This window comes from Oncorhynchus nerka, linkage group LG9b, assembly GCF_034236695.1.
Source record: "Oncorhynchus nerka isolate Pitt River linkage group LG9b, Oner_Uvic_2.0, whole genome shotgun sequence".
NCBI classification, from domain to species: Eukaryota; Metazoa; Chordata; class Actinopteri; order Salmoniformes; family Salmonidae; genus Oncorhynchus; species Oncorhynchus nerka.
The window spans coordinates 24,779,703-24,804,313 of NC_088424.1; the positions used below are offsets into that span (position 1 = coordinate 24,779,703).

Sequence of the window (24,611 nt, forward strand, 5' to 3'; positions counted from 1 at the left end):
CAAAATGTGAAGAGTTGAAACGGTTGGAAAGGTTAACTTCTCTATTACAATAAAGAATGTCTCCATGTGTTGTGGTGTCCAAATGACTTCTGTTGGGCCAAACCTCAAATGCAAATAAGCGAGTTGAAACCGTTTGTCAGAGAGGAAGAAGTGATCTCTCATCTTTGTTGTTGTAATTGGTAGGGGAGGGGCTTGGGAGAAAGAGGCGAAGCGAGATGTTTCACTCTCGCCAAAATCTGTCCAAAATAAGCCATATGAGCTTATTTTGAAGCTAAGCTTGTGGCCTGCCTTTGGGACAACTCCCATTGTTAGGGCGGAGCATCTCGTCATTATATACAGATCTCTGGTGTAAATGGGAACGTGCACAGCACAGAAGGAGCGAACAACACCAAAAAGACAATATGAGAAGCGGACATAAACGCTCATAAAAACATAAATTGTAATTAATTGAATGAATTCTACATATTGCCCAGCCCTACGAATATCCAGGCAGTAAAACAGTGACGGGTCTGTGCTTCGACATTCGTGGCTGTTTAAAACACCCCTGCTCCTTTCTTTACCACACACTCTCGCGTTCACAGACACACAGAAACACAGACAGGAAAGGGAGCGAACAACTTTGAAATCCTATTTCTATGTGTGGGGGCTCTTGTCCTAAGCAGCAGTGGTGTTGTTTTCTTATGATGCTGCTGGCTGTGATGGGAGGCTGGTGATTAGGCCTGTGTGATGGGAGGCTGGTGATTAGTCCTGTGTGATGGGAGGCTGGTGATTAGGCCTGTGTGATGGGAGGCTGGTGATTAGTCCTGTGTGATGGGAGATGCTGGTGATTAGTCCTGTGTGATGGGAGGCTGGTGATTAGGCCTGTGTGATGGGAGGCTGGTGATTAGTCCTGTGTGATGGGAGATGCTGGTGATTAGTCCTGTGTGATGGGAGGCTGGTGATTAGGCCTGTGTGATGGGAGGCTGGTGATTAGTCCTGTGTGATGGGAGATGCTGGTGATTAGGCCTGTGTGATGTGAGGCTGGTGATTAGTCCTGTGTGATGGGAGATGCTGGTGATTAGGCCTGTGTGATGGGAGGCTGGTGATTAGTCCTGTGTGATGGGAGGCTGGTGATTAGGCCTGTGTGATGGGAGGCTGGTGATTAGTCCTGTGTGATGGGAGATGCTGGTGATTAGTCCTGTGTGATGGGAGGCTGGTGATTAGGCCTGTGTGATGGGAGGCTGGTGATTAGTCCTGTGTGATGGGAGATGCTGGTGATTAGGCCTGTGTGATGTGAGGCTGGTGATTAGTCCTGTGTGATGTGAGGCTGGTGATTAGTCCTGTGTGATGGGAGGCTGGTGATTAGTCCTGTGTGATGGGAGATGCTGGTGATTAGGCCTGTGTGATGTGAGGCTGGTGATTAGGCCTGTGTGATGGGAGGCTGGTGATTAGGCCTGTGTGATGTGAGGCTGGTGATTAGTCCTGTGTGATGGGAGACTGGTGATTAGTCCTGTGTGACGGGAGACTGGTGATTAGTCCTGTGTGACGGGAGACTGGTGATTAGGCCTGTGTGATGGGAGACTGGTGATTAGGCCTGTGTGATGGGAGACTGGTGATTAGGCCTGTGTGATGGTAAAGAACTTCTAGGGCACTTGGTCTACCAGCCTTTCATCTCTCTATTGATTGGAGGGGTGTGGCCTCCCTCGAGGCCAGAGGCTGGACACCAAGGGTTATATCCCTAAACTATACTTGATGCTTTAGCTCTGAAGTCAGGCGTCCTCGATCTGGCCCCTACATCCTCTACTCCACTCACTGCCCCTTCCAGTTTCACACATGTAGAGAGAAACTGTATGGGATTAATATCGTGCCAAATGTATTGTGTGAACACAACATGCATTTTGTATTTGTGTATCATGATCTGTACAAATAAGTACCAATCCAGAAATGTAATTCACCAAACCAGAAATGTAAATCACCAATCCGCAAATGTACATCACTATCCACAAATTTAAATCACCAATCCACAAATTTAAATCACCAATCCACAAATGTACATCACCAATCCACAAATGTAAATCACCAATCCACAAATGTAAATCACCAATCCACAAATGTAAATCTCCAATCCACAAATGTAAATCACCAATCCACAAATGTAAATCACCAATCCACAAATGTAAATCACCAATCCACAAATGTAAATCACCAATCCACAAATGTAAATCACTATCCACAAATGTAAATCACTATACACAAATGCAATTCCAAATCAAAGTGTATTTGTCACGTGTGCCGAATACAACACCTTACAGTGAAATGCTGACTTACAGGCTCTAAGTGCAAAAAAGGTATTAGGTGAACAATAGGGAAGTAAAGAAATAAAACAACAGTAAAAAGACAGTGAAAAATAACAGTAGCGAGGCTATAACAGTAGAAAGGCTGCATACAGGCACCGGTTAGTCAGGCTGATTGAGATAGTATGTACTTGTAGATATGGTTAAAGTGACTATGCATATATGATGAACAGAGAGTAGCAGTAGCGTAAAAGAGGGGTTGGCGGGTGGTGGGTGGGACACAATGCAGAGAGCCCGGTTAGCCAATGTGCGGGAACACTGGTTGGTCGGCCCAATTGCGGTAGTATGTACTAGAGGTCAACCGATTATGATTTTTCAACGCCGATACCGATTATTGGAGGACCAAAAAAGCCTATACCGATTAATCGGCCTATTTTTTATTTTATTTTATTTTCTATATTTTTTTTTAATGTATTATGTAATAATGACAATTACAACAATACTGAATGAACACTTATTTTAACTTAATATAATACATCAATAAAATCAATTTAGCCTCAAGTAAATAATGTTCAATTTGGTTTAAATAATGCAAAAACAAAGTAGAAGTGCAATATGTGCCATGTAAGAAACCTAACGTTTCAGTTCCTTGCTCAGAACATGAGAACATATGAAAGCTGGTGGTTCCTTTTAACATGAGTCTTCAATATTCCCAGGTAAGAAGTTTTAGGTTGTAGTTATTATAGAAATTATAGGACTATTTCCCTCTATACCATTTGTATTTCATTAACCTTTGACTATTGGATGTTCTTATAGTCACTTTAGTATTGCCAGAGTAACAGTATAGCTTCCGTCCCTCTCCTCGCTCCTCCCTGGGCTCGAACAGCAACACAACGACAACAGCCACCACATCGAAGCAGCGTTACCCATGCAGAGCAAGGGAAACAACCACGCCAAGGCTCAGAGCGAGTAGCGCTCGCTAACTAGCCAGCCATTTCACCTCGGTTACACCAGCCTCATCTCAGGAGTTGATAGGCTTGAAGTCATAAACAGCGCAATGCTTGACGCACAACGAAGAGCTGCTGGCAAAATGCACAAGAGTGCTGTTTGAATTCATGTTTACGCGCCTGCTTTTGCCTACCACCGCTCAGTCAGATACTTAGATACTTGTATGCTTAGTCAGATTATATGCAACGCAGGACACGCTAGATAATATCTAGTAATATCATCAACCATGTGTAGTTAACTAGTGATTATTATTGATTGTTTTTTGTTTTTAAGATAAGTTTAATGCTAGCTAGCAACTTACCTTGGCTTACTGCATTTGCGTAACAGGCAGTCAGTCTCCTTGTCGAGTGCAACGAGAGAGAGGCAGGTCGTTATTGCGTTGGACTAGTTAACTGTAAGGTTGCAAGATTGGATTCCCCGAGCTGACAAGGTGAAATTCTCTAGTATGTACATGAATGTATAGTTAATTCACTATCCACAAACAAACACCTTTTGATTTGTATTTGTAAATCGATTTATTGCATTAGAATTTAGATATGCACTATCCACATATGCAATTCACTGTCCACAAACAAACACCCTTTGATTTGCAGGTAATTTCCAAGGGCCTTAAGTAAAGTGACTGCCATAAAGATTTTCACATAGGAGAGATTTGTGCAAACATGACAGATATGGCAAACCTGCAACTCCATATTTAGAAGCGCTTAGGTCACCTGACATTTGGAAGGGATACAGCGCCTTGCAAAATTGTTCCTCCCCTTGGGGTTTTTCCTATTTTGTTGCATAACAACCTGTAATTTAAATAGATTTTTATTTGGATTTCATGTGATGGACAAACCCAAAATAGTCCAAATTGGTGAAGTGAAATGAAAAAAAATGACTTGTTTCAAAAAATTTAAAATAATAAAAATGGAAAAGGGGTTCGTATGTATTCACCCCCTTTGTTATGAAGCCCTAAATAAGATCTGGTGCAATCAATTACCTTCAGAAGTCACATAGTTAGTTAAATAAAGTCCATCTGTGTGCAATCTAAGTGTCACATGATCTGTCACATGATCTCAGTATATATACACCTGTTCTGAAAGGCCCCAGAGTCTGTACCACCAAGCAAGCGGGCACCATGAAGACCAAGGAGCTCTCCAAACAGGTCAGGGACAAAGTTGTGAAGTACAAATCAGGGTTGGGTTATTTGAAACTTTGAACATCCCACGGAGCACCATTAAATCCATTATATATATATTTTTTAAAGAGTATGGCACAACAACAAACCTGCCAAGAGAGGGCCGCCCACCAAAACTCACGGACAAGTCAAGGAGGGCATTAATCAGAGAGGCAACAAAGAGACCAAAGATAACCCTGAAGGAGCTGCAAAACTCTATAGCGGAGATTGGAGTATCTGTCCATAGGACCACTTTAAGTCGTACACGCCACAGAGCTGGGCTTTATGGAAGAGTGGCCAGAAAAAAGACATTGCTTAAGAAAAAAATAAGCAAACACGTTTGGTTTCACCAAAAGGCATGTGGGAGACTCCCCAAATATATGAACACTGTACTCTGGTCAGATGAGACTAAGATTGAGCTTTTTGGCCATCGAGGAAAACGCTATGTCTGGCGCAAACCCAACACCTCTCACCATCCCCACAGTGAAGCATGGTAGTGGCAGCATCATGCTGTGGGAATGTTTTTCATTGGCAGGGACTGGGAAACTGGTCAGAATTGAAGCAATGATGTATGGTGCTAAATACAGGAAAACTCTTGTGGGAAACCTGTTTCAGTCTTCCAGAGATTTGAGACTGGGATGGAGGTTCACCTTCCAGCAGGACAATGACCCTAAGCATACTGCCAAAGCAGCACTCGGGTGGTTTAAGGGGAAACATTTAAATGTCTTGGAATGGCCTAGTCAAAGCCCAGAACTCAATCCAATTGAGAATCTGTGGTATGACTTAACGTTTTCTGTACACCAGCGGAACCCATCCAACTTGAAGGAGCTGGAGCAGTTTTGCCTTGAAGAATGGGCAAAAATCCCAGTGGCTAGATGTACCAAGCTTATAGAGACATACCCCAAGAGACTTGCAGCTGTAATTGCTGCAAAAGGTGGCTCTACAAAGTATTGACTTTGGGGGGGTGAATAGTTATGAACGCTCAAGTTTTCAATTTTTTTTGTCTGATTTCATGTTTATTTCACAATAATAAAATGGTAGGCATGTGCAAATCAAATGATAAAAATCTATTTTAATTCCAGGTTGTAAGGCAACAAAATAGGAGAAATGATTACTTTCACAAGCCACTGTACATTCAGTGCTCCCAAATTCCCTATCAGGCCTAGTCTGTTTGGTGCCGTGTTATGCTAAGTGAGTTGTGGCATAGCACAAGGCAAGATTGATTGTGCGATCATGCTGTATTCTGTATTCCTTCCACCCAATATAATGTTAATTAAAGTTATTAAAATGAGCTGTCCAGATCCTCCTCATCCACTAAGACCTAACAGCAGGCTTATCATGACTATAATGATAGACAGCAGAGTTTTCCACAAGCGCCGGCTGTCGGCTATACAGCCAATTGCTCATTTTCAGCAGGGTACTTTTCCCACATAAATTAAGTAGGCTACTTTTCAATTCGCTAGTCAGAGAAGTCTGCCGAGCTTTCTCCCACTAGAATGAACGATATGCATCTTCTAGAGATCTATTGATAGCACAGGCGCCTGTCAATCACAAAGTGAGCGATGACAGGGAAACACTGCTGGTTTTGACATTCTGCTTTCTGTTCCGCCTCTTTGTACCCGGTGTGTGTGTTGTGTGGGCTGTGGTTGCAGTCTCATTTCTTTACACGGAGGGAGAGAATATGAATTTGCACGTCCTATATAATCTGGTAATGATGAATCGAAAATAAATTCACTTAGCCTATTGTTTTTCTGGCACATTCATAAATAAATAAAAATGCGTGTAGAGTCCAACAATCACGTTGTGTCCAGCCAGTGGATCTCGTCAGTCACTGGCCTGAGCATTTTGGCATTCCAGTTCAACATTTACCTGCTCTGTCTTGGTCTACCATTGAAGACTACACTTGTAAATGTCATGCTATTTGTATTTGAGTAATATGATTGGCCGTTCATTCAAGCACCACCACACTCCCACAAGTCCCAATTTATGGAAAACTCGAGCAGTATATGAGGTGATGCCTTCACAACACACGCAAGCCTTCCAGAGCAAAAATAAGCCCCCATCAATCTACTCGTTGAGCTTATTTATTTTTCGGGAAATGTATTTATTAAAGTTAACCTTCAATAGTGAACAGCAATGTGCTGGCTGCTGTTGATTGTCTGCAAATGAAAGCTACAAAAAGACACTTAGTATTGTTCTTGGCTAGCCTGCTGTAGCTCCCGAGGGGCGCAGTGGTCTAAGACATTGCATCTCAGTTCAAGAGGCGTCACTTCAGTACCTGGTTCGAATCCAGGCTGAATCGTATCCGGCTGTGATTGGGAGTCCCATAGGGAGGCGCACAATTGGCCCAGCGTCGTCTGGGTTTGGCCCGGTGTAGGCCGTCATTGTAAATAAGAATTTGTTCTTAACTGACTTACTAGTTAAATAAATTGTCAAGATCTCTTTTGGAACATTTGTCTTTAAGGAGCAGTGTCCTATTTTCAAATATTCTCATAATGACATACTTTAGAAGAAGAAGAAATAATATATGAATACAATGCAATTCTAAAGAAGAGTAATGACTTGCCTTACTAAATTATATTATACTTCTTTTTCATACATACCTAACCAAACATAGCCTATTAATAGCTGAATATATATAGAGAGAGCATGCCAACCTATAGGCTCTGCATGACTCCAATGCATTTAAGAACAACACCATGTCCTGGCCAGTAGAAATGCTATTTGGGCAAGTAGATTTTTGGCCAGTGAGAAAAAAAAACGTTGGACCCTGGCGTGTTTCATATGCCACCAAACTAGCATTGACCAGCTAACCACCTCCGTCACCGGCTTCAGTAGAAAATGTATTGGCGACGTTATCCCCACGGTGAGGGTTCACTGCTTCCCCAATCAAAAACCCTGGATTATCAGAGAGGTTGGCGCTAAACTAAAGGACAGGGCTACTGCACACAGAGCTAACGCAGACAACCCTGAGGCTACGGCCGAGGACAGGAATAAGTACAAAGAAGTCTCCTCCTCAGAGACATCAAATGAGCAAAAGGACAATATTGGAATAAGGTGAAATCATACTACACAGGCTCTGACGCCCGCCGCATTTGGCAGGGGCTACAGTCTGCCCAACGATGGCTCTCTACCAGACAAACTCAATGCATTTTATGCACGCTTTGACAACAACTACATCGTGCCGGGTGTGAAACCGTCACCGACCCAGAGGATTGGGTGATCTCGCTCGCCGGGGCAGAAGTGAGAAAGGTCTTTAGTCAGGTCAACACCTGCAAGGCCGCAGGGCCCAAAGGTATTCCAGGGCACATTCTCATAGCATGCACAAAACAGCTGGCAGACATACAGTGGGGTAAAAAAAGTATTTAGTCAGCCACCAATTGTGCAAGTTCTCCCACTTAAAAAGATGAGAGGCCTGTAATTTTCATCATAGGTACACTTCAACTATGACAGACAAAATGAGAAAAAAAATCCAGAAAATCACATTGTAGGATGAATTTTAATGAATTTATTTGCAAATGATGGTGGAAAATAAGTAAAGCTATACTGTTACACTGGCAATACTAAAGTGCCTATAAGAACATCCAATAGTCAAAGGTTAATGAAATACAAATGGTATAGAGGGAAATAGTCCTATAATTCCTATAATAATTACAACCTGAAACTTCTTACCTGGGAATATTGAAGACTGTTAAAAGGAACCACCAGCTTTTATATGTTCTCATGTTCTGAGCATATTGCACTTTTACTTTCATCCAACACTTTGTTTTTGCATTATTTAAACCAAATGGAACATGTTTCATTATTTATTTGAGGCTAAATTGATTTTATTGATGTATTATATTAAGTTAAAATAAGTGTTCATTCAGTATTGTTGTAATTGTCATTATTACAAATACATTTTAAAAATCAGCCGATTAATCGGTATCGCACATAGTCTCAACATCAAGAGTGAAGAGGCAATTTTTGGGATGCTGGCCTTCTAGGTAGTGTTCCTCTGTCCAGTGTCTGTGTTCTTTTGCCCATTTTAGTCTTTTATTTTTATTGGCCAGTCTGAGATATGGCTTTTTCTTTGCAGCATTAACTGACATGTTGTCCACCTAATCAAAGGATCAGAGAATGAATCTAGTATAGCATTGAAGTCCACAAGCGAAGGGAAGAAGTGAGCGGAGGAGAGCGCATGGATGTGAGAAGGAATACATCGTGGCTGTGTGTTTACGCGTGATCAGAGGTGTATTCATTCTGCTGATTCTGTTGAAAAATATTTTTTAAACATCCATTTATTACATCATACGTCCATGTGTCGCTGTCTGTCACCTCAAATTTGTCTCTCGACCTGTGTGCACCTACGCTGACCGCCACTGATTTCAAGCACATAAAATATGCATCCAACCTGATATGACATTTTATCAGAAACATGTTGGGTCATTTTCATAGCTTTCTATTTCCTTTCAACCGGAGGAAATTTTACACCCAAAAATGTTTCCAGTTGATCATTTCTTTGTTATTGCATTTTCTCTCCGGTCCCTAAATCTCTTTGCTCTGCAAACTCAGATTTTCACTTTGTCGGGTGGTTGCGGATGGGTTATTTAGCAATTGTGGCTGGTGTGGGGGAACAAACAGCTGACCCACGCACCACTAACACATACTAATCTACAGCTTTCTTGGTCCTTAAACTTGCAGGAAGATTCTTAAGTAGCTACATTTTAGCAAATTTATTGAAAATGAAATAAAAAGGACATTTCCCCCCACAAATCTACACCCTATACCCCATAATTTAGCTGATATAGCTAGCTAGCAACACCACAGGTGAATAGGTTAGTTATTGTAATCTTTGCTAACAGGTCACATAGCTATCTACTTGGCAAGCTAGCTAGCTAACTTATTGCATGCATGTGCGGGCTCATCGACACAAGCCTTATTATTAGTGAATTAAACAAAACTAATATTTGCAACAGGAGTTTGATTTTGGTCACTGTGTTACTGTCCTCTGCATTGTGCAGTGGTCGTGGGTCAGGCGGTGAGTGGCGTTTTACTATGTGGAGGGACTACCACCGTCACTTGCCCAGACAGAGATCAATTAACCAAATATAGATGGAGATACAGTGAAACAAAATCACATGAATTGATTATCAGACAAGTCAGTGCCAAAATGCAAAACATTTTGAGACTATATCAACAATGGATTAATTTAACAAATACCAAAAGATAGTTTGGGATGAAATTTTCCGATAAGCTACTTAATATGCTATCAAAATGTGCTAATCAGTTCAGCTCAAACTAGACTAAATATGATCATGAGCACTCACCTCAATTTAGCTAACATTTTCCCAGCCTAAGAAAAATTGTATCCAAATAGCCAAATGGAGATTCAGTGAAAATAATGCTTTTCTTAGACTCAGAGCAGCGTGATGGCGTTGTCCCAATCCAAATGGTGCTGAAATGATCAAGTTTCCAACACATGGCTATTGCTTTAAATTGATTATAAAGATTGGATATGACTTTGGGAGTTTTTTAAACAACAATTTGAAACATGCCTTCAATTGCATTAGTCTAATTTATTCCAATATGTTCTTTGTTCAGTTGATCATAACTCGGCCTGAGGTGAGTTTTCCAGTCTCCTCGCTTTTCTAAGACTAGGGCTGTTTCCTCGTCTACGCTGCTGCCAGCCTCTGAAGCCTTGTTCTCAACACCAGTTTAAATCAATATGCTGTTTTCTAGAAATCAGGAATTTTTTTTCGGGTTCGTGCTCATTACATTTCTGTGTCGGACCAGGCTTGGGCTCAGGCTTAAGCTCACCGGGGTTGGGAAAGACCGGGCTAGAATTTTCGGGCCTGGCGACAACTCTAGCTCAGAGCCCTGATATGTAGCAGTTTGTCATGGTTATTCCTAGCCCTTCCCCAGCCAGCAAAAATGCTCACATGGCCTACGTTTGGACAATAGTAACAACATGGGAAGTTGGGAAAAGTGTTTGTAGTTCATTGTGCCAAGTTTCCATCATGAATTCTCAGGATAGATGTGAGGAGCTACTGGAGAATGTTCAAGAATGCAATGACAAATAATTTTATTGCAACACAGTCCATAGAATACTACGTTGCTTGATTGGGACAAAATTGCTTGCATTGTGTGTGTGCACCACAAGGTCTGTTCTCCACAGTTGACTTGAAGTGTGCGGTAGCTCACCTGAAGTGTTTAATAGCCTGTAGCTCAGGACCATTAACCTCCGCTAATATTGAGTTAATAAAGTCTTCCTGCCCAGTGTTGGCCTAGATTGATGTCTTTGCCATGAGAAAATGTGGTATTTTTACGTGACAGATTCATTATTTAGTAATGGATTATTTGGTTACTTTGTGGCAATGGAGGCTGCTGATGGGAGGACGGCTCATATTGATGGCTGGAATGGAGTCAATGGAATGGTATCAATCACATGGAAACCACGTTTGATGTGTTTAATACCATTCCATTGACTCCATTCCAGCCATCATTATGTACCGTCCTCCCCTCAGTAGCCTCCACTGCTTTGTGGGGCACTTGGCTGGAAATATGCAAGTCTCAGTGGTTCGGTTTAGTGTGTGAGTGAGGGACAGCCACTGTAATGAAAGGCTGCTAGCTAGGTTTGGATTTACAAATCAAAAGCTATGCCACTTTGGCTGTTGGGACTTAGGGTGTGATTTGAAATAATGCACAGTTAAAACTGACTCATTCCATGCCTCCCGAGTGGTGCAGCGGTCTAAGACACTTCATCGCAGTGCTTGAGGCACCACTTCGGACCCGGATTTGATCCCAGGCTGTGTTACAACCGGCCGTTACCGGGAGTCCCATAGGGCGGCACACAATTGGCCCGGGTTTTGCCGGGAGGGGGGACTACACTTGGCCCATCGCACTCTAGCGACTCTTTGTGTGTGGCAGGCCGAGCACATTTACATTTACATTTAAGTCATTTAGCAGACGCTCTTATCCAGAGCGACTTACAAATTGGTGCTTTCACCTTATGACATCCAGTGGAACAGCCACTTTACAATAGTGCATCTAGGTCTTTTAAGGGGGGAGGGGGAGAAGGATTACTTTATCCTATCCTAGGTATTCCTTAAAGAGGTGGGGTTTCAGGTGTCTCCGGAAGGTGGTGATTGACTCCGCTGTCCTGGCGTCGTGAGGGAGTTTGTTCCACCATTGGGGGGCCAGAGCAGCGAACAGTTTTGACTGGGCTGAGCGGGAACTGTACTTCCTCAGTGGTAGGGAGGCGAGCAGGCCAGAGGTGGATGAACGCAGTGCCCTTGTTTGGGTGTAGGGCCTGATCAGAGCCTGGAGGTAGTGAGGTGCCGTTCCCCTCACAGCTCCGTAGGCAAGCACCATGGTCTTGTAGCGGATGCGAGCTTCAACTGGAAGCCAGTGGAGAGAGCGGAGGAGCGGGGTGACGTGAGAGAACTTGGGAAGGTTGAACACCAGACGGGCTGCGGCGTTCTGGATGAGTTGTAGGGGTTTAATGGCACAGGCAGGGAGCCCAGCCAACAGCGAGTTGCAGTAATCCAGACGGGAGATGACAAGTGCCTGGATTAGGACCTGCGCCGCTTCCTGTGTGAGGCAGGGTCGTACTCTGCGGATGTTGTAGAGCATGAACCTACAGGAACGGGCCACCGCCTTGATGTTATTTGAGAACGACAGGGTGTTGTCCAGGATCACGCCAAGGTTCTTAGCGCTCTGGGACGAGGACACAATGGAGTTGTCAACCGTGATGGCGAGATCATGGAACGGGCAGTCCTTCCCCGGGAGGAAGAGCAGCTCCGTCTTGCCGAGGTTCAGCTTGAGGTGATGATCCGTCATCCACACTGATATGTCTGCCAGACATGCAGAGATGCGATTCGCCACCTGGTCGTCAGAAGGGGGAAAGGAGAAGAGGAGGGGAGAGGGGAGGAGGATTCAAGAGGGAGGAGAAGGTGGCAAAGAGCTTCCTAGGGTTAGAGGCAGATGCTTGGAATTTAGAGTGGTAGAAAGTGGCTTTAGCAGCAGAGACAGAGGAGGAAAATGTAGAGAGGAGGGAGTGAAAGGATGCCAGGTCTGCAGGGAGGCGAGTTTTCCTCCATTTCCGCTCGGCTGCCCGGAGCCCTGTTCTGTGAGCTCGCAATGAGTCGTCGAGCCACGGAGCGGGAGGGGAGGACCGAGCCAGCCTGGAGGATAGGGGACATAGAGAGTCAAAGGATGCAGAAAGGGAGGAGAGGAGGGTTGAGGAGGCAGAATCAGGAGATAGGTTGGAGAAGGTTTGAGCAGAGGGAAGAGATGATAGGATGGAAGAGGAGAGAGTAGCGGGGAGAGAGAGCGAAGGTTGGGACGGCGCGATACCATCCGAGTAGGGGCAGTGTGGGAAGTGTTGGATGAGAGCGAGAGGGAAAAGGATACAAGGTAGTGGTCGGAGACTTGGAGGGGAGTTGCAATGAGGTTAGTGGAGGAACAGCATCTAGTAAAGATGAGGTCGAGCGTATTGCCTGCCTTGTGAGTAGGGGGGGAAGGTGAGAGGGTGAGGTCAAAAGAGGAGAGGAGTGGAAAGAAGGAGGCAGAGAGGAATGAGTCAAAGGTAGACGTGGGGAGGTTAAAGTCGCCCAGAACTGTGAGAGGTGAGCCGTCCTCAGGAAAGGAGCTTATCAAGGCATCAAGCTCATTGATGAACTCTCCGAGGGAACCTGGAGGGCGATAAATGATAAGGATGTTAAGCTTGAAAGGGCTGGTAACTGTGACAGCATGGAATTCAAAGGAGGCGATAGACAGATGGGTAAGGGGAGAAAGAGAGAATGACCACTTGGGAGAGATGAGGATCCCGGTGCCACCACCCCGCTGACCAGAAGCTCTCGGGGTGTGCGAGAGCACGTGGGCGGACGAAGAGAGAGCAGTAGGAGTAGCGGTGTTGTCTGTGGTGATCCATGTTTCCGTCAGCACCTACAAGCTGAGTCATCAGTCATCCATTAAACAGTTTTTCCTCCGTCACATTTGTGTGTCTGGCTTCCGGGTTAAGCTGGTGGGTGTTAAGAATCGGGGTTTGGCGGGTAATGTTTCGGAGGACGCAAGACTCAACTTTCGCCTTTCCCGAACACGTTGGGGAGTTGCAGCAATGAGACAAGATAGTAATTGGAATGAAATTGGATATCACGAAGTTGGCAGGAAAAAAGGGTTTAATACAAAATGTTTAATAAACTGACTCATTTCACTGCCAATAAGCCTGCTGGGCATCATAATATTTCCACCTGTATTGGCCCCCTCTAATATTTATTTATTTATTTCACTCTCACCTTTCTCTCTTTCACCTCTCTCGCGCCTCTCTCTCGCTCTGACTTTGCTCTTTCTCTCTCTGTCACCCACTTTTTCATTTTCATTCCATTAATGTTTAATTATGTTCATATCCTGAGATGAAAATTATGACTCTAATCTTTCCCAGATAATCGGTAGTTATGTAACAGGCTGCGTCTGGCCATATGAACAGTCGATGATGGCGGCACGGCAGCTTGGTTTCTCTCATTCCCTTCTTCTCTCCTAGGTGTGTCGGTGGAAGCTGCTGCTGTTGAGGGGGTGGAGCAAGAGACTGAGGTGTCTGTCAACAAGGACCGGAGCCAATTACATACAGGTAGGTCTCACCACCACCTTAATCCATTACTATAGCCAAATATTAGCTTTACTTTCAATGTATAGTTCTTCCTGTACTTCTATTTCCACTTCCTCACAATAATTGGTAGTCATTTTTGAATAGGCCCTATACCAGCTTAGTTTAGGCAACTTCTGTTGCTTGACATATTGGTGTAAAATTAGCCTGTGTTGTGCATCCATTCTGGTTTATCATTGATTGGTTTCCATGATTACATTATATTGACGTGTCCTGTGTTGTGATCTCTGTTTACTTTCTCAGAAATGCAACCAGCAGCAGAGACCCTGATCACTTCAAAAGAGAGTCCTGAGTCTCCCAGGTTGAACAAGCAGGAGCCTGAGCAGCCCATACATCTGCCAACCCAGACTCTAGCAGAGCCAGAGCAGCCACAGGATATGACAACAGGAATGACCAAGTCAGCAAACACAGAACCCTCTTCTGAAAAGAGGGTGGTCAAACCCAGACCCAGCACAGAGGACATTAAGGCCTTTACCCCACCCACCACCACCACCACCACCACCACCAAAGAACCTAGTACTGCATCCGTAACCATCAAGGAAGAACCCATGGAGGCCTCAGCCTCTGAGCCTTCAGAAGTGGAACAGGTTGAAGGTCCTTCAGGTCTGGAGACTGCAGCGAAGGAGGCTTGGAGGGAGAAACAAATGTCTGGGATTCTGACTGATGGGGTTTCGACGGTGGCCGGCGCCTCGGAAGAGATGGACACCACACCTGAGACTGAGAGCAAGCTTAACCTCTCCCACCTCAGCCCCCCCATCAATGATAAGCCCTGCAAGACATCTATGGAAAGACTGGCAGAGATGGCTGCCTCCCCTACCCACTCCTCCCCTAGGAACAGGGGTCCCTCTCCCAGGCAGCCTCCCCGACCCCACCACCCCCACCCTACCCTGGGGGAAAACGGCAGCAGCTTCTCCTCCACCACCCTCATACCACTCACCCCTAAGATTGGCATGGGCAAGCCAGCCATCTCCAAGAGGAAATTCTCCCCAGGCAGACCCAGGGTGAAGCAGGTAAGACATTGGTAGTGCTGGGTGGGTGGCGGGTGTGTTATTCTTAGTATTTCAAGGGTAATCATGCGTTATCCCAAAGCTACAGAATCTCTTTTAGAATCTCTTATTTGCTTATTTATTTAATTATGTATTACTTATTTATGTATTACATAGGTCTGTATTTATTATATTTTCAAAAAGCATGTATAATCCCGGGTTGAAAACCGTAGAGTAACTGTGTCATGCCATTGATCCTCTGTTTGGTCATTGTGTGGGTGAGTGTACGTATCTGATGATGAGAGGTGGAGAAGCATTCTGAATGCCCTGCCCCAGAGTGGTGACTTGACTCAGTGGTTTGAAATAGGAACAAAACAAGTGTTGCTGCTGCAGAGAACACTTAACCCGGAGAACTTGCCAGTGGTGGCAGTTGAGAACCATTGTGTCTGTTGTATCATCAGCAGAGTTCAAGGCCGTTCTCACCCTTTCCCCTCAGTTTTCACTTGGTCTGTTGGACTCTAAAAGTCACACTGTGCAGAATGAGAATGCTTATAGAGTTGTATTCCTTAGGCCATATGCAAACACCCTCATCAAGACCGTTCACACACTTTACCCCACCCCCTCTACATAATCTACCATACTTTCTCTCACTTTGTCTACACACAGACATACGCACTGCCCCACAGCCCTATAGGAACACACTGCCAACATACATACACAGTATTAGCACACTACTTTTTATAGATCCATATAGCCTATATGCAAGACTGCAGTATAACATCAAGAATTCAATTGCACCTGTCCTAAACTAATGTGCCCTCTCCATGGAAATCCTAGTACATGTATTGTGCATTCTCCCTTGAATACCTTTCATTAGGGTTTTGTTAAGCACATTCCACTTTCATCAAGCCGCTAGTCAGGGACACTGTATGCGGGTTGGGACAAATCTTATGTGCTTAGAACTGGGATATTAATCACACCCATGGCTATGATATATTATGGATGATTCTGAGACTGAGGAGAGTTAAGCTTTGAAACACTGTGTTTTTCTCTCCAGATATATCCTATTTCTTAAATAAACGGTGGGTGTAGACTTAGACTCATTTGTTAGTTCAGGCCTGGAGGATATCTGATGTGGAAATTTGAATACAGTGCAATATTGTGTACATTCAGATTTAGTGTCTTCAAGTCTAGCATGCTTCTGTCTCGAGGCATGCTCTGTCAGTCGTGCTGCCTGATGTAACCAGGCGTTGTTTTGTCAAAAAGCCAGTGGTATGAGTGAGGCAGTGACACGGAGTTGTCATGGCAAGAGGATGCTGAGGTCTCTTCCTCCTCCTCCTGCTGCTGTTACACGGTGCCGTTACCTTGGCGAATGCTGCTGTGCTGTGTGAACTCAAGGTTGCTGTGCGGACTAACACAATTCTGCTTAACCCATGTAAATGCTGTCTGAATATCTACCTCCAAACATGCCTCAACTTATATGCATGAGAGATCTCTAGGCATGGCTTCAATATATAAAGCATCATGTGCATCATATCATCCTGGTTTTACACCCCAAATCAGAACAGAATCATTAACTCTGCTTTTACTTGTGTGTTGAATTGTCCCAGCAAGCTTCTTCAGCCACTAGCCTTTTTTTAAACTCACTGCATCTTTAACATCACTGTCTCTTATGTTTACACCATCGCTGGCTTGGTTTTTAAGTTGCTGCATTTTGTCGCCCTCCTCCTTCCCTCTCCCACTCTCTCACCCCCAACCCGACCCCCCCCCCCCTACCTTTACCTTAGGGCGCATGGCATGGGAGCCCCCATAGCAGTGTGAGCTCTCCCTCCTGGTCCCCAGACCAGCCAGAGGGGTGGGACGTCTCAAATACCAGGCAGCTCTCCTCCGGCTGCGGTAGCCCCGGGTGGAGCATCCGAGTGGTAAAGAACCATGGCTCTCTCTCTGGAGACCACCAGAACCACCACAGGGCCATGCCACGGCAGCGCCCTATTTACCACTTAGGCTTTGTGAAGTGCACTGGCAGAGTGATGATTGATGTCACTATCTTAATGATGAACTTTCGTCATTAATCATCCATCATTCACCTATCAATGCTTCACCAGAGGAGAAGAGACTGGTGAATTCACAGTGAGAGGCTAATTGGGGAATGGTGGATGTGAGCCTATAGTAGCTTAATACAACTCCCCCTTAATGGCAGAATACCTCACTTTTATCTGCCAGAGACAATCCCTTTCTAGGCTTTGTACATGTAACGTTAACCCAAAGCATGGTGCTATAGCTTGGCCTACGTTTGCAGCCCAAGGCAGAAGGTTTAATCTGCCTTTGTTTCTTAGTTTGTTTGTTGTTTTGTTTGATTTATACATTTGTGGGTAAGTTTGGGACAGGGTGGAGATGGGGATTTTATTAAGTGGGCTGTGTGGGCCTGCCCAAGTGGATACTGTAATATGTCGCCATGGTGACATTAGCGTCACAAGCTCTAGCTCTAAGTGAGGTGGTAATTGCTGGGTCTTAGCAGGGGTCCAGGGCAGGTTAAATGGCACCATACTGTGTGTCAATCAGGATGTCAGATGGCTGGGGGGCTGGGAGGGACTGGTCTGGAGCTAAATGGGGGATAAGGGGGAGAGGTTTGGGTGGTGGGGGAGATTCATGGAAAGTAGACCCCAGTTTGACAGTCGTGATTAGGCCCAACCAGCCACCAGCACCGGAAATGTGTTGACAGCATAATGGAGCTCAAATGGCCAGAATAACATTAGAGGCCCTCTGTCGACAGCCTGGACAGAGAGCCTGGACTCTTTTGTGTTCGAAAGGCTGCCTCGCAGAATGTTGCAGCAGAGAGAGAGGCCTAAGAAAGATCAGAACGTCAACAGGGCTTATTTGATGAAATGGGTTTTGTGTTGTCACCACTGGACAGACTATGCTCTGAACAGTTCTAGAATGTAGAGTAGTCCTAGTTGAATACATTTTCTTCTCTCCTGAATCTGAAATGACTGCTTTTCCCCCTGCATCAATTTATGGTTTGTAGCTTGAATGAAGTGCAATTCCAATATTTTTTTAGGTTTGGACTTTTGCAAAACAAACCATTTCTTATCTGTGCGTAGGCTTTGCTTGCACTAGCAACGTTCTACTACCTACCATCCAAGCAAACAACACTGGAGGGGAAATGTCATTACCTCTGTGGAAGTAGACCGAGCTGTTCTTCCTGTTTTACAGTCTTATCTCACTAGATGCCAGCAGCCTCACAGCTCCACAGTGGCCTGCAGGAAAGGTTCTCTATGGCAGACTTTTTAATTAAGCTGACTTCATCGCTCAGGTCTAGCAAGCCAGGACACACGCGCGTGTTTCTGTGTGAGACCGAGCGCGACCTGTGCAATTGTGTGCGTTTCTCTCCGTGTGCTGTGTGTGAGTATGTGTGTGTTTTCTCTTTGTGTGTGTGTTAGTTTAGAAGGAGCACTAAGGTGTGTGTGTGTGTGTTTCTCTCTGTCTGCAGGGTCGAGGGTCAGGCTTCCCTGGGAGGAGGCGACCCAGAGGGGCGGGGCTGTCGGGCAGAGGAGGGCGGGGCCGAGCCAGGGGGAAGAACGGCGCCAGTCCCACAGTCAACCCGGGGGTAGGCTATGTCACCAACACCAACCAACCTGATCACTTTAGTTGACACTAATCCATTACAATGAATTGGTAGGCAAAGCACTGTTTTATTTACCCCTTATCCATTAGTGTCCTAGGTTCCCTGGTGTGTATTGTAAACAGACCAGATTATGTTCTAGCTGTAAAGACTGCAACATAAAAACACAATCCTCCCAATGGGCATGTTACTCAATAGCAAAGGGTATTGACACAGCATTAGTGTCGCAGTCTAATGCTAATCAATAGCGATATCTTGGCATTGTCTTGTGATGCTGTCATCTTCACGTGCTGTGAGACAATCACATGTTAGGACATGCCCTATAATTAAGCCATATGGAGATGTAGGCTATACCCCTGTATTATTGGTAAGAAATCAGAGGATAATTTTTCTCATACAGGGACTCAATCCATACTGACTGTGAATGTGTGCATCATGCTTCATAACATGCAGGTGACCTCCATGGAATCACCATACCAGGTAAAGGAAGAAGAGGAGAATGCCATGCACAACACTGTGGTCATATTCTCCAGCAACGACAGTTTCACATTGAAACAGGTGGGCATGTGTATTCGTACACAATTTATACATTCACTGTACCTTTAACAATTATTCAATTATTCCCTCTTACCCTAGTACAGTGGAACTTTGAATCTCTATTACTGTATGTAAGTAAACTCCATTTGTTTCCCTCTCAGGACATGTGTGTGGTGTGTGGGAGTTTTGGTCTGGGTGCTGAGGGTCGTCTCCTGGCCTGTGCCCAGTGTGGGCAGTGCTACCACCCATTCTGTGTTGGCATCAAGGTAAGGCCCCCGTCCCTTACAGTGGCAGAGCCACTCTGAGGTCTTCATGAAGATTGATACTACATAAGAACAGGAAACATGGGAACTCCAGTTATGATTGGGCTCAGGGTTAATTGTCTACTGATTTCAAATCCTTTGAATTGTGTAGCCAAGATTTTAACCTGGATATGATTGATTCAGTGTGTGTGAGTGTCAACTGGATTAAACGGACCATGTTAACTCTGTAATCAGATGTTTGGCTCAAGTTGCTTCTATCCTTCTATCTTAATGCTGCCAATTACTGCAAACAAAACTCTTTAGTGTAGCTCAGCTGGACAGCGATATATCAATGTCCATTACTATAGGACTGTTTTACTGAGACAAGCGCACGCAATGTGGACTTTTGCCAATATCCTCACACAACCCATCTGATCCTGTCCTCTCCTCATCCCAGATCACCAAGGTGGTGTTGAATAAAGGCTGGCGCTGTCTGGAGTGTACGGTGTGTGAAGCGTGCGGCCAGGCCACCGACCCGGGCCGTCTGCTGCTGTGTGACGACTGTGACATCAGCTACCACACCTACTGCCTGGACCCTCCGCTGCAGAACGTTCCCAAGGACAGCTGGAAGTGCAAATGGTGTGTAGCTGCCTGCTGCCTCATCTGTGCACCCCCTCAACCTCTTCCTATTATTATAACATGCCTGTGTCCCAAATGGCCCCCTATTCTCTATATAGTATAACATCAATATTCGTAGATGTAAGTGAAAAGTCAAAGTACCAGTAACAAAACTTGATTATTTGCCGTCCCCTCACACAGAAAAACCTTTCCTTTTCCTCCATGAATGATTGAGTTGTTATTTCTCAATGCCCTGTACTTAGTGTACAACCACCTGAATGTACTACTCACCTCTTCACTCACACCTGTCCTCACTCCCTCTCCTGTGCCCTCCTGCAGGTGTGTGTCCTGTACCCAGTGTGGTGCCACCTCGCCAGGCCGGAGGTGTGAGTGGCAGAATAATTACACCCAGTGCGCCCCCTGTGCCAGCCTGGCAACGTGCCCCTTCTGTCTCCAGGACTACAGCGAGGGCGAGATTGTGGTGCAGTGCCGCCAATGCGACAGGTGGGCCCCCTGCTCCTCCCCAACCAGCCAAATGTCTTTATAATTATATTATTATAATATTATTTACATGTTAACCACCATTTCATGTGAAGTGCAGTCTGTCACATCAGAGACTTACAGCCCCTTTATGGTACCCTTAACCCCAACCCCCTTCCTCCCCTGCCCCTTTATGGTACCCTTAAACCCAACCCCTTCTAGCCCTGCCCCTTTATGGCACCCTTATCCCCAACCCCCTTCCTCCCCTGCCCCTTTATGGTACCCTTAACCCCCTTCTCCTCCTGCCCCTTTATGGTACCCTTAACCCCAACCCCTTCCTCCCCTGCCCCTTTATGGTACCCTTAAACCCAACCCCCTTCTAGCCCTGCCCCTTTATGGCACCCTTAACCCCAACCCCTTCCTCCCTGCCCCTTTATGGTACCCTTAACCCCCTTCTCCTCCTGCCCCTTTATGGTACCCTTAACCCCAACCCCCTTCTGCCCCTTTATGGTACCCTTAACCCGCTTCTCCTCCTGCTTCTTTATGGTACCCTTATTCCCCTTCTCCTCCTGCCCATTTATGGTACCCTTAACCCCCTTCTCCTCCTGCCCCTTTATGGTACCCTTAACCCCTTCCTCCCCTGCCCCTTTATGGTTCCCTTAACCTCCTTCCTCCCCTGCCCCTTTATGGTTCCCTTAACCTCCTTCTCCTCCTGCCCCTTTATGGTTCCCTTAACCCCCTTCTCCTCATGCCCCTTTATGGTACCCTTAACCCCTTCTACTCCTGCCCCTTTATGGTACCCTTAACCCCAACCCCTTCCTCCCCTGCCCCTTTATGGTACCCTTAACCCCCTGCTCCGCCTGCCCCTTCATGGTACCCTTAACCCCTTCTCCTCCTGCCCCTTTATGGTACTCTTAACCCCCTTCTCCTCCTGCCCCTTCATGGTACCCTTAACCCCCTGCTCCTCCTGCCCCTGTATCGTACCCTTAACCCCAACCCCTTCTCCTCCTGCCCATTCACGGTACCCTTAACCCCTTCTCCTCCTGCCCCTTTATGGTACCCTTAACCCCAACCCGCTTCTCCTGCCCCTTCATGGTACCCATAACCCCTTCTCCTCCTGCCACTTTATGGTACCCTTAACCCCAACCCCTTCCTCCCCTGCCCCTTTATGGTACCCTTAACCCCCTTCTCCTCCTGCCCCTTTATGGTACCCTTAACCCCCTTCTCCTTCTGCCCCTTTATGGTACCCTTAACCCCTTCTCCTCCTGCCCCTTTATGGTACCCTTAACCCCTTCTCCTCCTGCTTCTTTATGGTACCCTTAACCCCACCCCCTTCCTCCCCTGCCCCTTTATGGTACCCTTAACCCCCTTCTCCTCCTGCCCCTTTATGGTACCCTTAACCCCAACCCCTTCCGCGCCTGCCCCTTTATGGTACCCTTAACCACCTTCTCCTCCTGCTTCTTTACGGTACCCTTAACCTCAAGCCCCTTCCTCCCCTGCCCCTTTATGGTACCCTTAACCCCCTTCTCCTCCTGCCCCTTTATGGTTCCCTTAACCTCCTCCTCCTCCTGCCCTTTTATGGTACCCATAACCCCCTTCTCCTCCTGCCGCTTTATGGTACCCTTAACCCCAACCCCCTTCCTCCCCTGCCCCTTTATGGTACCCTTAACCCCAACCCCTTCCTCCCTTGCCCCTTTATGGTACCTTTAACCCCCTTCATCCCCTGCCCCTTTATGGTACCCTTAACCCCCTTCTCCTCCTGCCCCTTTATGGTACCCTTAACCCCCCTTCTCCTCCTGCCCCTTCATGGTACCCTTAACCCCCTTCTCCTCCGGCTTCTTTATGGTACCCTTAACCCCAACTCCCTTCTCCTCCTGCCCCTGTATGGTTCCCTTAACCCCAAACCCCTTCTCCCCTGCCCCTTTATGGTACCCTTAACCCCCTTCCACTCCTGCCCCTTCATGGTACCCTTAACCCCCTTCTCCTCCTGCCCCTTTATGGTACCCTTAACCCCTTCTCCTCCTGCCCATTCATGGTACCCTTAACCCCAACCCCTTCTCTTCCTGCCCCTTTATGGTACCCTTAACCCCCTTCTCCTCCTGCCCCTTTATGGTACCCTTAACCCCAACCCCTTCCGCCCCTGCCCCTTTATGGTACCCTTAACCCCTTCTCCTCCTGCCCATTCATGGTACCCTTAACCCCAACCCCTTCTCCTCCTGCCCCTTTATGGTACCCTTAACCCCCTTCTCCTCCTGCCCATTCATGGTACCCTTAACCCCACCCCCCCTTCCTCCCCTGCCCCTTTATGGTACCCTTAACCCCCTTCTCCTCCTGCCCCTTTATGGTACCCTTAAACCCAACCCCCTTCTGCCCCTTTATGGTACCCTTAACCCCTTCTCCTCCTGCCCCTTTATGGTACCATTAACCCCCTTCTCCTTCCCCTTTATGGTACCCTTAACCCCTTCTCATCCTGCCCCTTTATGGTACCCTTAACCCCTTCTCCTCCTGCCCATTCATGGTACCCTTAACCCCAACCCCCTTCTCCTCCTGCCCCTTTATGGTACCCTTAACCCCAACCCCTTCTCCTCCTGCCCCTTTATGGTTCCCTTAACCCCAAACCCCTTCTCCCCTGCCCCTTTATGGTACCCTTAACCCCCTTCCACTCCTGCCCCTTCATGGTACCCTTAACCCCCTTCTCCTGCCCCTTTATGGTACCCTTAACCCCCTTCTCCTCCTGCCCATTCATGGTACCCTTAACCCCAACCCCTTCTCCTCCTGCCCCTTTATGGTACCCTTAACCCCAACCCCTTCTCCTCCTGCCCCTTTATGGTACCCTTAACCCCAACCCCTTCTCCTCCTGCCACTTTATGGTACCCTTAACCCCAACCCCTTCCTTACCGTGCCCCTTTATGGTACCCTTAACTCCAACCCCCTTTTCCTCCTGCCGCTTTATGGTACCCTTAACTCCAACCCCTTCTCCTCCTGCCCCTTTATGGTTCCCTTAATCCCAACCCCTTCTCCTCCTGCCCCTTTATGGTACCCTTAGCCCCCTTCTCCTCCCGCCCCTTTATGGTTCCCTTAACCCCCTTCTCCTCCTGCCACTTTATAGTACCCTTAACCCCAACCCCTTCTTACCTTGCCCCTTTATGGTACCCTTAATATCAACCCCCTTCTCCTCCTGCCCATTCATGGTACCCGTAACCTCAACCCCTTCTCCTCCTGCCCCTTTATGGTACCCTTAACCCCAACCCCTTCTCCTCCTGCCCCTTCATGGTACCCTTAACCCCTTCCTCTCCTGCCCCTTTATGGTACCCTTAACCCCAACCCCTTCTCCTCCTGCCACTTTATGGTACCCTTAGCCCCCTTCTCCTCCTGCCCCTTCATGGTACCCTTAACCCCTTCTCCTCCTGCCCCTTTATGGTACCATTAACCCCAACCCCCTTCTCTTCCTGCCCCTATATGGTACCCTTAACCCCAACCCCGTTGTCCCTCTGTCGTAACCCCAACCTCTTCTCCCTCTTCTTCCTCTCCCATAGATGGATCCATGGTTCCTGCCAGGGTCTCCATTCGGAAGAGGATGTGGAGAAAGCAGCAGACAGCAGCTTTGACTGCACCATGTGCCGTGTCCACAAGACCTCCAAGGGTAAGGACTACTAGCTACAGTATAGCCTTCTGAAACCTTGCTACACTATCTGAGCCTTGCAGGCTGCAGCCAATTAATCATTGGCTTTTGTGTCCCTCTTCACTGCATCAACAGCACTAGTGTCCAAGGCCAGAGACTCCATTGAGCCGGCAGCTATGACGCAAGTTGTCACAAAGGCTAAAGAAATGGGTAAGAAGAAGCCTTTTGTGTTTTTAGATATTTCTTCTAGATATTTATTGTCGATTGAGAGATATCTTCATCTCAGAGTGGCTTTTTAACTCTTCAACTTAAAGGAAAACTCCACCCAAAAACTATCTTTTGGTATTTGTTTTATTAGTGCATGGTTGACATAGACCCAACATATTTTGCTTGTCAGCAATCAAGTTTTCAAGATCTG

At 46.4% G+C, this 24,611-nt stretch overlaps 1 protein-coding gene across 3 annotated transcripts in view; it reads left to right on the forward strand.

The window, feature by feature from the left end:
* The window catches only part of LOC115114491 (histone-lysine N-methyltransferase 2C-like), a 138,320-nt gene that overhangs the window by 69,125 nt on the left and 44,584 nt on the right, over positions 1-24,611 (forward strand). For all 3 annotated transcript variants that reach the window (XM_065013451.1, XM_065013452.1, XM_065013453.1), the window contains exons 12-21: positions 13,964-14,050; positions 14,330-15,096; positions 16,860-16,994; positions 18,563-18,679; positions 19,148-19,252; positions 19,393-19,497; positions 19,931-20,112; positions 20,431-20,595; positions 24,108-24,214; positions 24,329-24,403. In XM_065013451.1, the coding sequence (XP_064869523.1) occupies positions 13,964-14,050; positions 14,330-15,096; positions 16,860-16,994; positions 18,563-18,679; positions 19,148-19,252; positions 19,393-19,497; positions 19,931-20,112; positions 20,431-20,595; positions 24,108-24,214; positions 24,329-24,403 (1,845 nt within the window). The remainder of the gene's footprint in view (positions 1-13,963; positions 14,051-14,329; positions 15,097-16,859; positions 16,995-18,562; positions 18,680-19,147; positions 19,253-19,392; positions 19,498-19,930; positions 20,113-20,430; positions 20,596-24,107; positions 24,215-24,328; positions 24,404-24,611) is intronic.